Source organism: Plectropomus leopardus, chromosome 15 (genome assembly GCF_026936395.1).
Source record: "Plectropomus leopardus strain MGB_pleo_1.0 chromosome 15, ASM2693639v1, whole genome shotgun sequence".
Lineage (NCBI taxonomy): Eukaryota > Metazoa > Chordata > Actinopteri > Perciformes > Serranidae > Plectropomus > Plectropomus leopardus.
In genome coordinates, this window is record NC_142190.1 from 34520478 (window position 1) to 34535293 (window position 14816).

At 39.3% G+C, this 14816-nt stretch overlaps 2 protein-coding genes across 8 annotated transcripts in view; one reads left to right on the plus strand and one right to left on the minus strand.

Moving 5' to 3' along the window:
- The window catches only part of gdpd5a (glycerophosphodiester phosphodiesterase domain containing 5a), a 44851-nt gene extending 33596 nt beyond the window's left edge, over positions 1-11255 (plus strand). The window contains exons 11-17 of one of the 4 annotated variants that reach the window (XR_015778850.1): positions 1199-1429; positions 1933-2078; positions 4585-4732; positions 5112-5194; positions 5340-8430; positions 8700-8812; positions 9648-9668. Coding sequence is in view for 3 of the 4 variants with exons in the window: in XM_088088040.1 (XP_087944166.1) it covers positions 1199-1429; positions 1933-2078; positions 4585-4732; positions 5112-5194; positions 8416-8430; positions 8700-8812; positions 9648-9715 (804 nt within the window). In the remaining variant the exon portion in view is untranslated. Of the gene's footprint in view, positions 1-1198; positions 1430-1932; positions 2079-4584; positions 4733-5111; positions 5195-5339; positions 8431-8699; positions 8813-9647 lie in introns of all 4 variants that reach the window. The other 3 variants (XM_088088040.1, XM_042499816.2, XM_088088041.1) reach the window with 3 other exon arrangements.
- A 1678-nt stretch (positions 11256-12933) lies between these two features.
- The window catches only part of LOC148187366 (uncharacterized), a 35871-nt gene continuing 33988 nt past the window's right edge, over positions 12934-14816 (minus strand). For all 4 annotated transcript variants that reach the window (XM_088088037.1, XM_088088036.1, XM_088088038.1 and 1 more), the window contains 3 exons: positions 13735-13935; positions 13482-13632; positions 12934-13207 (listed from right to left, as the gene is read on the minus strand). In XM_088088037.1, coding sequence (XP_087944163.1) covers positions 13032-13207; positions 13482-13632; positions 13735-13935 — 528 coding nt within the window. In that variant the 3' untranslated portion in view covers positions 12934-13031. The remainder of the gene's footprint in view (positions 13208-13481; positions 13633-13734; positions 13936-14816) is intronic.

Consider the following 14816-nt stretch of genomic DNA (forward strand, 5'->3'; position numbering starts at 1 on the left):
ATTGTTTCAGCACCTTCAGTTCTCTCGTCTCAAAGTCAATGGGTTTTTGCTTAGAAACCTGAACTAAGGTCTATGGTAAACACAAGCTGAAGAGACTCGTTTTGTTCTTCACCATAAAACACGTCAGTAAATACCCCACTGTGAACGTTGAAGCTTTTATGTGTCTTAAAAAAGGAGGTTGCTAACAAGTGGCTAAATGAGACAACAGAACATCGTCACAATCGTCACAGCTTTACAGCCTTGTAGCAGTGGTAGAGTTGTTCTGTTATAGCCCAAAGTTAGCGTTTTACTTCTGGCGACTGCATTAGGCTTTAAAAATCCCAAAAGTGGTGTTCATTTATAGAGAATATCTTCCTGAAAAAATGTGTAAGCTTAGAGAAAGAGAAAAACATCATCCCCCAGCCCAGCTTACATGAGCTGGCCATAAACTGTTGTTTAAGTAACATCAAATGTGTTTCTTACTTATCTGTGAGTCAAAGACAGTGCACACATGTACATAAAAAGGCCAGTTTGAAGATCTCACCCAAATATTTTCTTTACTAAATCCTCTCTTAATGTCTTCTGCCTCCTTTTTTTAGAAACTCTGCTCGGGTAATGTTCAGATGTTGTTGTATGGTTTTTTAGAGGTTTTCGGCTGAAGCTACAAATCTTCAAAGACATATTCACCCTAAAAGTTTAAAGTTTTGTCAGGATCAGTACATTGCTCTGTAGAAAGTCTCCAATGTGTTACCTTCAATTTGAGTAAATTTCTGAGTAAAAGGAATGTGAATGATAAAGAACAGACTTCACTGTATGCAGGCAGAAGTGAAACGTGAAAAATAATGCTGTTTTTGTATTGCCATCAGCTGTTGTTATGCAAGGATAAACTATACCTTCCTCTTTGACAGAAAACATGCTGCTGTTGTGAAAGAATTATTTCATATCAAGTTGGTTTGCCTTGTGATGATGGAGCTGCTGTATTGTGTTGTTGGTTTGTAATAAACAAAATGTGGTTATGAGCACAAAATCAACTATTTGGCTCATTGTGTGATGTATCTGTGTTGCTGAGAAAAAGTATCTAAGTATAGGTTAACACTTGTTAGCAATTGTTAAAAAATAAATAAATAAAAAAGCAAAATACGAAAAACCTGTAACTGTCTTGCAGCAGAACATTGTGTTACATCACTATGTCTGTTTCTGTACTTTCATCTGCTTTCAGAGTGACCCCTACTGGACAGTAGAAACCCTGACAGTAAGAGACCGGAGCAGAATAAGCAACCAGACAGTTTGCAGTCTGGTGGAGATGCTGCGCCTGGCAGCTAGGACCAACGGCTCTGCATTGCTCAATGTCCGCAGGCCTCCACCACAGCACCCACGCCACCGGAGCTGGTTCATGGACACACTGTGGGCTGTGCAGAAAGCAGGGATTCCCACGAAGAGGGTGAGGACTGTAGGTTCCTCCTTAATAATCCTTTGACTACTTCAAGGTGCTGCTTGTAGTTCTATAACCCCTACAAGTCCTCGGTACACAACAGAGATTGACAGCTGTTACTGATTTTTATGATTTTTATTACCATGGGACATTTGCAGGATGGCTCTTTGGCACAAAACAGAGGGGACTGTTAATTCAGCAGAAAACTGTTGCAAACTGCTCCAAGGACTGAAAGGCCAAAGGAATTTTTTATTGTTCACCCATAAAGGAATGGTTACATGTAGTCTCAAGTTTGACTAATAGTGCCCAAGTGCCAGATATCTTCGCCATGTCCTCCATTTACTGTAATTATCAAAGATCACAGTTTGTTTGCGATCATCATATTTATCTTTTAAATTCTACTGTACAAGTAAGCCCTAGCACTGTTTTTTTTATCATGAAAGTGACACATCAGTGGATATGAAGCACGCACTGCATTGTGCCTGACCAGGGTCTTTCCTTGTCATATGTGTTTGTGCCAGGTGACGTGGACCCCTGACACGGATAGGGGGAGGGTGCGAGGGCTTCCTCAGACCACAAATGAGAAGCTGTCAGTGGAAGAGATAAGGCAGCGGGGAATAACAAGCCTGACCCTCCACTACGGCAAGGCCAGCCACAAAGACATACAGTAAGAGCAAGCATCTACTGCCAGGCAATAAGCACAGTTCTGAGAATTAGGAAGGCGATAAGGCTGATTTACAGTCGTGTGTCAGCTTTACATTTTTGAGCATTTCTACATGGATGGTGATGTGTCTGGGCCACACTGCAATTACACCTCTAAACAGTAAATGGCAGTGAAGTTTCTATGCCACTGTGTTAAGTGTCTGTGCAGGACTCTTAAAGCAGGGGCGGGCAATTATTTTTCTTGAGGGGCCACATGAGAAGCCTCACCAGTGCACCATCTCCTGACCTAAACACACATGCATGTTACTTATTTTACAGTTTATCAGGACATTAATTTGTTTGTCACTTTGTATTGTCAATGTAAAAGAAAATAGAAAGAAAAAGAAAAATGGGGGAGAACTTAACAAAGCATGACAAAATAACGTGAGAGCATCCTTTGAGCTAGTCTTCTTGTTCTCGTTCTCGTGTGGGAAGCATTCCTCTTTAAAAGAAGCACTGTGCAAGCTGTGCATGAAACTGCAAGCCTGTGAGTTCAAGTGTCTTATCACACGGGACAGTGTCCACGTCGTATGTATAAGGACAGGAGACTGTGAGCATTTCTGGTTTTGCTGCTTTTATCATTGCTATTGCCGACATATTTCTATATTTTCCCGCATTTTCTTATAGTCTTTTAATACAGCGAACATGTTCGCTGCAAATTAAGCAAGCTACCACCAACATCCCTGAAAAAATACATAGCAGTCCATGACTTATTAAACACTACGTTCGTGGTCAACCTTATGCTTTTTTTTAACGCTCATTTCAAGAAGCAGGTGTCTTGAAATTGTGTCTGTGAGGCACAAACAAAACAAAACTCTGGTACGTTCACAAAAATTGACGCGCTTCAGCCAGATGTCAAAGCAGCTGACGCTACTTGTGACACAGGAAGAAGCAAACTTTCATGCACACAATTGTGGGGTTTCCTCTAGGGCCAGGCAGAACCATCAGGTAGGCCGGATCTGGCCCGCGGGCCATGTAATTCCCAGGTCTGCTCTTAAGTTCAGAACACACGTAAAACACATTAAACATGGCTAATAAGCAAAATATTAAACACAAGTACAAAGGTTCATAGACAAAATACAATTGTCTTTTGAAAGACACATATTCCCCACAAATATAGCATGCTAACATTATAAGCACAAGCTGAAAGCATTTTACATTGCATAGTTTAGCCTAGCGATTAGCAGAGTTTTTCTCAGTTCATATGAAACTAAGGTAATGTGACAAAATTAACAGGGTTCACAGACAAAACATCTGTCTGTCTCTGTCTGTGTGTCTGTCTCTGTCTGTGTGTCTAAAGGTATTGTGTTACTACCCAGCTCATGAAAGGAAATGGAAGCGCCATCAAACAAGATGTTTTTGGTAAAATAAAATGATTTATTACCAAAGAAAAGTAGGATTATCCTAACAGACAAAATGTGATGCAAAACTAAAAAGGAAAGGAGTGCTGTTCAACTTAATGAAAAAAAATATAACTCTGAAACAAGAGCTATTAAACTTTGAAACTTTTGACTTGAAATCAAAAGGGGAAATAAAAAACTTGTCCGTCCTAAATGGCTTGGTTAAAACAACATACAGCTCAAAACAGCACCCATGCACCTAGTGTGTCTAACAAGAAAGATATGCAGGGGCCTGCTCATTCTAATTAGCATAAAGGAGAGCTACAAGACAGGGTTATCAGGAGGAGAGGGAGCCTAGCTGTGGCTGTAACACTGTATAGCCTCATTCACACTGTACAAAAAAACCTGCTAACATCTGGCTTTTTAATGTAATGGGAATGCGGGCCAAATCACTCCAGTAGTCACTGGTATTTAACACAACACCTGGTTGAACACATTCATTTCAGCTCCTTAACCAGCGAGATGCAATGATGTGCTGTCACCAATCACCATTTATCTCTTCCTAAGCAGCACTCAAACACAGATCCAAATTAGTCTGCAACATGTTTGAAAGAGAGACTGAATAAGTCAGTGATACATAAAGACAAGTAACCACAGTAAAGTTTTCACAGCCCATGCTGCTTTCTACTGTTAACCTTTTCTTTGGTCTTTCTGTGATGTTGAATGGACACATCAACACAAATAACCCCTCACACAAACACAGAAAAGCAGTGTACACTGCTCTGCTCTACTGGCAATGAGAAAGCAGTCTATAGTCTTTTCTAAGCAGGTTTACCTGTATTTGAAAAATCCATGTGCACGGGACAAATTTGTTAGGAAAAGGGTATTAGCCACTTCTAACCTAACACAATCTCCAGTTGAAAGATCTTCGGGGTTTTGACACTGAAGAAGAATGAGTGGTATAAAAAACAGACTATATAACTGCTTCTGCTGCATCCATTGTGATCCTCCTTTTTAACTGTACATCATTTCGAAACGTTAGAGGAATGCAGTGCAGTGTTCAAAGGGGTTAAGGAGTGAAAGGGAGAAGATTTTTTTTCAAACACTGACAAGTATGTTGCCTTTCTCCAGGGAGTATCTGGCGAATAATGTGAGTGTGACTGTCTACCCAGTGAATGAGCCCTGGCTCTACTCCATTCTGTGGTGTAGCGGGGTGCCTTCTGTATCCTCTGATGCCCCTCAAGTCCTCCGAAAGGTGCCTTACCCCATCTGGCTCATGGTAAACAGCTCTACTCTCACTGTCTTTTATCTGACACTACGCACGCACGCACACACACACGCACACTCAGACAAGGTCATGCAGCAAGACGAGAGACAGAGACTGACGAGGGCCCAGCAAGACCCGAGGGCAAGGACGGCGAGAAATATGAGGGAGCTCAGCGGCAGACTTACACTCAGCAGAGGACTTTAGCTCAGCGTGGCGTTAGAGAACAACAGGACCATGGGAAAATGCCTTAGACAGATTGAGACAAGGGCACAGATCTGAACTACAAAGCAGCTTTTGCCTTAGCCAGGGCCTTGAATTAGCTTTAGGAGACATGCATGTTAACAATGACCTCCAGTGGTGTTGACTGGAAATTACTTTTCTTCTCTTGCAGAGCCAGAAAGCGTACAACTTCATCTGGATCACTTCGGATCTTGTCTCCCTCACCATAGTCATTGGGATTTTCTGTTTTCAGAAGTAAGCACAGCTTTGACTGTGATCATGTTGATCGACACAGACATATATTGCTGCCACAAAACATATTTTTGCCACCTAAAAAATCAACATCAGTTTAAGAGTGCACTGTATTTGAATGTTTGCTCCTCTTTACCTTCCACAATAGCTGATCGAGGCAGCGATTGAGGCGAGTTCGAAAACGTTCCCTGTCACGGATATAGTGCACTATATAGTGTGATCACCATTTTGTAGTGGTGTTCAAATTCTCAGCGGTTAATTTCATCCACTATATAGTTCACTGTAAAATACCCACAATGCAAAGCAAATTTGAGTGTACATACGATGTACTCTACATTTAACTCTCGTATACCACAATGCAATTTGGCTGTGTATTTCCGGGGGGAAAAATTCCAACATAGTGTCTGAAATCTTGTTTGTTTTTCCCTAAATAGTTTCTATTTTATGCACACTACATAGTGAAGATTAGAAGAAAAGATAACAGCTACAGTAGTTTGGAAAACATGGCACTTAATGTGATGAATTCATTGTTTATCAGATTGCAAATAAGACAACAAAAAGCATAACACATGACAGTTTCTTTCACTCGCTCTCTTCTTTACCGTCTCCTCCTGCTGCAACTACTACTACTTCTACTGTTGTAGTGACAAGTAGAATTCTCAATCTCAACCGAAACTGGGTTTGGGCTTAAACGTGAGTCGATTCAGTTTGAGTTGTAATATTTTTGGCTTGTTGAGAACTCTAGTGACAAAGTGCGTCTGGCTGCTCGTGTGCGGTGAGCAGTATCACCACACACCAACCACAATGAACTGCACGAAGAATAGAAATTTTGCCAAAATTAAAACAAATAAGATCATCATCATTGAAATGCATTTATGGGACGTTTTGGAGGTGTTCTGTCTACCTGGATCTGCCACTCTGACCTCTGAGAGTGGCCCTGACAGCACTGCAGCACTTCTTATTCTTTGTTATTTTAACAGGACTCTAATTTTTGATTTAAAGTTGTGCACTTTCCAATGCCCAGAACTTTTAGATGCCAGTGCTGGTGGAAAATGAAAACTTTCAACTTAAATAGAGGTGGACCTCAATAACATTTCTATCCTTCCTGCAGTGCGCTGTGGCTGAGAGATGGTAAGAAGAGAGTGAGTAAGAGAGACAGTCAATATGTTGTGCGGTTTCTGCAAGTGAGATCTGGTGTAATACACTGCGTTGATTGCAGCTGTTCACTGCACACGAGCTCCAGTGCCATTATGAAAATAAACAACACACTTAATTCAGTTGGAGGAAATAAAAAAAACAAAATGATGCCGCTAAGTTAGCTAATGCAGCAAGTTAGGCTGGCTAACTAACTTAGTTAGCGTACTAACAAGAAAGACAAACTGACGGATAAACAGGTACAACTACACAGAGAGATATAACTAAGACTCAAGTACTACTCATTATGGTCAAATAGGCTACAATATAAATTGACCAGCTAGCTTACAAAGATGTTTATGATCTTTATGACAGGGCACCTGTACAAGCTTGATTTGTATGACTCGCAGATTCTCCTATAGTTCTTCCTTTTGTAGGAATAACCCTCTTAACTTAACCTGACTTAACTTAACTTAACTTAACTTAACTTAACTTAACTTAACTTAACTTAACTTAACTTAACTTAACTTAACTTAACTTAACTTAACTTAACTTAACTTAACCTTCAGCACAATATTAAGTTACATGTCAAAAAAAGATTTGGCAAACAGTGTGGCTAATCTACACTGTCAGAACATGACTATATATATATACAATAATAGTAAATATTATAAAAGTGTAAAAAAATACATTGGCGAGGGGGTGCTACTTAAACTACGACTGTTGCCACCATTTGGCTGATGAATGTCATATACAGACAAGAGGATCAAATTTAAAAAGCATGTAAACATTATAAATCAGTGTCTTGAGTCTATTATCCACTACTACTACCACAGCTACACTACTGTTGTACAGTGTATAGGTCTACAGTAGCTACATGTAGTAGACACATACCTTGTGGCCTCTGTATCTCAATAATGCAGCTACTGCTGTAAATGCTTACTTTGTACTGAGAGGTAGCAGGCACACAGTCCAAATTTCTTGTGAAATTTTCTAGTAGGTTTTATAGTTTTAGGTTAACTGAACCTTTAAAAAAACCAAGTCTTAATTTTTCACCACACAGTGACAAGTGTGTTGTTATGGCTGAGAACTGTTGTTAGTACAATTTAACATTTTATCTGCTTCAGCGAAAGCATGAAGGCTTACTGTCCCGTGAAAAGACACTTGAATGTTATTTATTTATTTATTTATTTATTTATATAGCACCTTCAAAAACAGAGTTTACAAAGTGCTTTGCAAACAAGGCAAAGCAGAAGCAACAAGGGTTTCCTGTGAAGGCAACATAATAATAATAGCCAAACAATGATGCTGAACTGAGGCCAGACAAAATCAAAAGGAAAATGAAACAAGAGAGAAACAATTACAAAACAAAAAAATCAATAACAACCCATAGCAAAAACTAAAACAGATTAATTAAAATAGACCACCTCACATAAAAGCAATTCTATAAAAATGGGTTTTGAGAAGTTGTTTAAAAGAAGTCAGTGATTCTGCAGCCTTATCTCCTTGGGTTGGTCGTTCCAAAGCCAAGGGTCCTTGATGGCGAAGGCACAGTCACCTTTAGGTTTAAGCCTCGACTTTGGAACAGCCAGAGGGGCCCCACCCGATGATCTAAGGCTGCAAACTGGCTGATATGGGGTCAGCATTTTTGTCATGCAGCTTGAAGCCAGATCCAAAGAAGCTTTAATTTTTTTTTGAAGTTCATCAGTTTTAAATTTTCACTATGTTTTCAATCACATATTATCTTAATGTAAACAGGAGTTGCACATATCTGAATTGTTGGTGTAGCAAGGTGTTTCTGTGACTGTGTAGTGTAGTTACCAGCCTCCGATTGTCATATGACCTGAGCTGAGCTTTGGCCTCTTTTACACTGGCTGTTGGCTCTACCCTTTCTTCCTCATCTCTTTTTTGTCTTTTCTCCTTTTCTACTGTCTTATGTCTTCTGAGATTTCCATGTTTTTTCCTCCATGCTTTAACTTATCTCGTCCTCTGTCCTATTTTTCTGTTTTTCCCTTTGACATTCATATTTTGTCCTATGCTCTGCCTAATCTGCATGCAACCTTGCTCTGCTGCCCCCTGGCATCTGTCAGCTATCATATGATCAGGTAACTACTGCCACTGCCACGGCCTTTTTTTCTGCCTCCTTGTCTGACCTTCTTTTGCATTTTCTGCCTGACAATGCAAGGTCCACTCCTTTCTTGTTTACTGTACTTGTTTATCAATGTACATTAAATTGATGTATCATTTTATATGTATCAATATCTTAAGGATCCAGTATAGCACCATCATTTTTGAATTGCATAGTTTAATGACATGGTTGGAATCATTGCCTCCAAATGCTTAGAATGGTTTGCATGTGTATGTGCTGTAACAGGTGGAAGATGAGTGGGATGCAGAACTATAACCCGGAACAGATAATGTTGTGTGCTGTGACACATCGGTCCAGTTGCGACGTCAACATCATGAAGGAGAAGCTCATATTCTCAGGTGCAGCTTTGATTACATTCTAACCTGGAAATAAATGTTTTACATTGTAACAGGACAAAGTAAATATGCAGTCCAGGTGGAAATACAGCAATGAGACTTTGAAGGTACTTAACTCTAAAATCAACTCCTTCAGTCAGCACACAGACATTTAAACAGTACTTTCCATCAAAAGACGGGGTCTTTCAAATAGATATGGTAAATGATTATTTAGTCAATCTGCCTTTACACTGGGGATGGGAATCACAGGATAACTTGCTATAAGATACTATCATTATACTTGACCAACAATAATGATGCTATCAGGATATTGCAATTCTGCGATAATTGATATATTGCAAGACAACAAACAAAGAAAAAATACCCCTCAAAAGGTAAAAAGCAGTAAATCTTTATTTATTTACTGCATTGTCAGTTTCAGAGACAACTGACATGAAACAACACACAGCAAACTGCAAAGCATAGTGACTCTTACCCCGGATTTCCACCGTTAATGATGGCTTCTCTTCCTCGTTTTGCCGGTAATGACCTCCAAAAACTGACTCCAGGCCTGGATCCGCTCATTTTGAAGTTTTATTGATGTAGTTAAGTGAAATACAATCAGACATAAACACGTAATGTTTTATTCTGAAAATTAACCAGATGTTTTAATGTTGTATAACTTCATGATTTCCTATCTGCTCTGTGTTAAATTCGGCTTAATTTATACGGAGTGATCCGGCATCCGGCAGAAATAGTAGGCTTGCTTATCTGATCTGCAAGCTTCTGGACTGCCAGAGCTGAGACAAGAATAAATTGTTTTTGTTATAATTATTAATTCTTCTGTCATCTTTTTCAGAACTCAACAATGGGCTCAGCAGCACAGAGGAGCTTTCTCTGTATTCTGAGAATGGTTATGCCAGATAATCTCATGGAGGCCGCTCAGGTCGCTGAACAAAATACACTGCTAAAGCTGGCAAGTCTGGGATGTTAGCTTGATTTCAGAGTGTTACTGACTGAAAGTTATTTTCTTGTCACAATCAAAAGGAGCACAGCAGGAGAGCTGATCTATTCATCATCTTACTCCAGAAGTATGACAGCAGTGTGATACCAAATGTATATATGGACAATAAAAGTTTCTTTAATTTAGCGTATTGATTAATCAGGTTTTAAAATAACATCTTATTCACTTGCTTATGTGCAAGTTATATGTCATATATGTATGTATGTAAAATAATTTTGTATGTATTTTTCGGTAATATTGAATAAGACTGCCAATCTAAGCCACCTCAGATAGATCACCATTTACCTTTAAAGTCACTGTAAGAGGTCATTTTCTACTCTGGTATAAACTTAACTAGGAACACATGGCTGGCATGGGTCCATGTTGTCTTCTCTTGAGGGGCCAGCTGACCAATGAGCAAATGTCTCAAAAACACAAACTGAATCCAATGACCACGTGAAACTGGAATTTGTATTTTTATGTTTTCAAATTATTTTTTTGAATCAGAATTTTAAGACATTGTCATATCACATTTTAATGTAGAAACATGACTTCCACTCACTCAACATTAAATTTTATGTTGAGGTCAGGATGTGTGGGCAGTTATATCATTCCCCATCCAGAGACCATGGATTACCAGAACCATCCGCAAACATGGACCATTATAGAGTAGCAGCCAAAGATGTAAGAAGATGCAAAAAGAACTATATTACAGAGAACAAGTTAAAGGAGCTGATGAGATCACATTTCTCTGGAGTTGTACCTTGTGTAATTCCATGTGACAAAATAATGATTGATTTCTTGGTTGATAGACTGACTGACTGACTAATTGACTGATTGATTGATTCATCATTACCAGCTAAATTTGTTGATATGTTTGGTCATTCAGTCTGTTTGCTTGAGTTATATTCTCAAAAGTTGTATTTGAGCTAATGTTGTATTTTTCATGTCATGAAGGCTACTTCACTGTTGTTTTATAACAGAGGAAATGGGCTATGTAGTGTTCTGTATTGTAAACTGTTGTTTTTTTTAAATTATTTTTTCAGTGATTTGGTCATATCATTTATATATTTTCTATTTCCATGTATTACCATTATAAGTGATTGAGCATTGGGAGTCAGGTTTGAGCCAACGTGACAACTTGTCTTCTTGCAGGGCAGGGTGGGGAATGGGGGCTGTTGTTTTCAGAGTAACTCGTGTTGATATCTTTTTTCTGCCTGTTTTCTGTCCTGCCATGATTGATTTACTGTATAGTCTTAATAGTTATTACAACTTTCACATGGCTGCCTTTTTTGTTAAATGAATAGACTAGTGGAATACATAGTAAAGTATTAGGGAATACATATAGAATCCAAACCCTACCCCTGAGAATAAATTGTACGGATTATATTTTTTATCTTTTAGTTTGATATTAGCTGCACACATGTTGACTGTTCAATAAAAGCAATCTTTTCTCTTTGATAATGTGCAATTTATCTTTTGTGGAAGATTTAAAACAAATAGATCTAACAGTATTTTTATTACGTACAGTACTTTATATTATGTTGTTACTGACGTTGTTTCTAACAGGTCAGAAAATGGATCTACTTTGGTAGTTTCTTTGCCGTGTCTACCAGCGTGCTTCTAGTGAAGACATTAAAAATTCATGTGAATTTCTAGCGTGACTTTGTGAGTGGCAGTGCCAAGTCAGTCCACCACTTTTGTCCACACTGAAATATTAAACAGCAAGGATAAAAATCTATAAAAGGATAAATCTCATGACTTTTCCTCTAGTGCCACCATGACTGACATTTGTGGTTTGAAGTGATGTGTCTTCAACCACTGGATGGATTGTTATTTGGTACAAACATGTAGGCTATGTATATCCCCCACAGGATGAATTGTGACATCTTAAATGACCCTCTGACCTTCCATCTTGTAACATCTTCAGGTCAAAATGTCATTGTGTGCAGCAATCTGACCAAATACCTGCAGAACTAATGATATCCCCATCAGCCTCAGATGTTCTTTGTGTTAGCTATATTCTGATAAGCTAGTGTTAACATGCTAACATGCTAAATTAAGATGCGTGTTAGCATTGTAACTATAAGTTTGTTAGTATGATGACACAAGCATTTAACTCAAAGCACCACTGGGGCTGATTAGAGCCTCACAGAACTGCTGGCTGGAGACTCTCAGCCTTGTTCAGATATTTCCAGGCAGAATGTTGTTTATTTGCTTATTTAAAAAAATCATCAAGGAGTGCAAATATATATTTTGATGCTTCATATTTAAATGGAACTGAGCTTCCTGTAAGTGATGAAATTTTCATGTAACTATCTACGACATACTGATATAGTGCTGGCTGCAACAGCAGTCTGAGACATCTGTACTACCAACACATTCTCATCCCAACTCGTCACATGGTGCCACTTTGCAGTGGACTTCTGTGTCTATTTATTACATTTAAGGTATCCCACTGCATCTGCGATTTACATTCTGTGATGCAGCTACCGTGATGTCAAAAAAAGGCGCATGGTGGGATGTTGCGCAAGTGGTTATGTTGGGACAACACAAGCACATGGCAAACAACGCACATGCTAGTATGGACGGTTAGGATTCAGTAAGGTGTGGAAAAAAACCCCATCAGGTTTAGACAGAAAGTGAACACTGGACTCCAGCATGAAACTCCAGGGTTTGATGGACCCATCTACCACCTCTCCCACCTACTCACCTTATAGGCAACCTCACTCTTTTTATATTACGTTGTTACTGACAGTGTTTCAACCTAATGCAATCCTACAGTGTTTCATGCAGATGCAAAAGATAGCCTTTGGTGTTGCAGACTCAGCTAAAAGCACTGTCAAAGCAGTGCTATTTTATGAGTTCGGAATGAGAGCAGGCTGGTAGGCTATTACTTAAAAAAGTTTACTTTTTATAGGATAGTTTGTGAGTGGAGTCAAAGCACATTAACTGCAATGTTAAATGCAATGAAGAGCATTTATATATTTCATGGTGATTCTCTCTGATGTCTGTTATAGGTCACAGTAAACGAATCATGTGATAAAGAATACTGACTCATAAAAGTTGAGGATAAGCAGTGATAAAGGCTCAGCATTGGCATTTTTATTGTACATAATGACAAATTATGCTGTGTCAAGAATTCATTCAAATGTTTTTTATTTGTGATTCATCTCAACAACTGCCTACAGAATAAAACAAGTATTATGAAGACTGGATTATTCTCATGAAGCTGTTGTCTCAGGGCACAGGGTATTCAGAAATAAATTGAAGGTGTGTGTCCTCTGTGCTGTTGGTTGGACTATCGCATGGCATGTGGCGGCCAGAGTCTTGTGGGCAGTTGTTCATATCTGTCTTAATGTTCTCGCTTGGGGTCATGGACTCCTGATTGGACTCACTCTCCAACTGACTACTACCTGTGAAGCAGAGAAAACACACTGGTTGTATTTGCTAATTGATGAGCAGTAATCTTTTACAGCTATCTTTGCTCTATGTTCAGTAACTCTCTTTGGGGTTATCATGTTATTCTCAACCTGAATACCCTCCCATTCTTATCTACCTGAAGTGCAATGTCACTTGTCCCTTTTCCTTTCTGAATCTAAATGTCTCAGCATATCTTTTTTGAGTTTTTTGAAGTGCGTGTGATGACACTGTCCTTGGATGACCATCGCTGTGTGTCTCATTACTCACAGCGCAGTTGCTGCAGGGACTCAACAGTGGTGAGCAGATGATGCCTGTGCTCTGGATCAGTCACATTTGGCTCTGTCAGGTAATGCTCCCTCATCCTCATCAAGTCTTCTGCTATTTGGTAATCATTTGGCTGTAAGAATGAGAAATGCTCCTGGGGAAGCAAGTGGCAAAAACACCAGTCAGAAGCTCAAGGAGTACTCTGGATGGAAGGATATTGTTGCTACTATAAACTCCAAAAAGCAAAATAGCTTACCTCCATACTGAGGTGCTCTAACACTTCTTGGACAGTTGATTTCTGTCTCACTCTGTGGATGTGTGTTTCCTTGTGTTTGTCAGAACTCTCCTCTGTTATCTCATCCACATAGATAAACTTGAAATGACCTATTCTGCCATTCAGCATGCCTGTCCATATTCCCATAGGAGGCTTGGCCATTATGTCGATCACATCCCCTACCTGAACAAAAGTTGAGTCCAGTTTAGTTCATTACATTTATTTGAATAGGAGCGATTATAAAAGACATTAATCTCATACTCAGAGAAGAGATTCAGTAAATACATTATGCTTCATAGCTTTTATATTTCTATTGGCAACCACTAAGACCAAGTGGAACAAGACTGATATGTTGAGGCAAACTGGCCATTTATTATCAAGACTACAGTGTACAGTCATGCTAGATCTCAGACTGTATATAAAGATGGATAACATTACAGCTCCCCCAAAGTGAAGCTTAGTGGCTTGCTGCAGTACAGGTCACAAACCTCACCCCCTCCATGTCAGCCAAACTAAATTTTTTCCCAAATATGGTGTCTGTCATTTAAGGTAATTCTTTTCACCCTGATGTTTGCTCAAGTGATCACTTTTCTGATTAGTGTCATTTTAATGAGTTATGTAATTCTACAAAAACTGAATTTTCTGTCATGATTGACAGATGTGAGTGCCAATCCATGTACGCACGTTCAATGGCACTGCTTGCGATTGGTCTGACAAGTGTTTTAGCAGGAACGCCAACACCGTGGAGATCACTGTGCAGACTATGGCTCCGAATGACATCACCAAGATGGTAGCAGCCAGATCCCAGATATTTGGGCTACACTTTACCATAGCCAACACATTCTCATCCCAACTCATCACATATTCCCGCTTTACAAGTCTACATATTATGATTTAGCTATCCTTCTGCGTCTGCTGTGTATGCTCTGGGATGCCTTTATGGTGATGTCAACACAAGTACATGTTGGAATGACGCTGCATGTGGTTGTGCTTTTAGGCAACAAAAGCACATGGCAACCATCGTAGGGACATCATCAAATGCAAATGTTGGCACAAATGGTTAG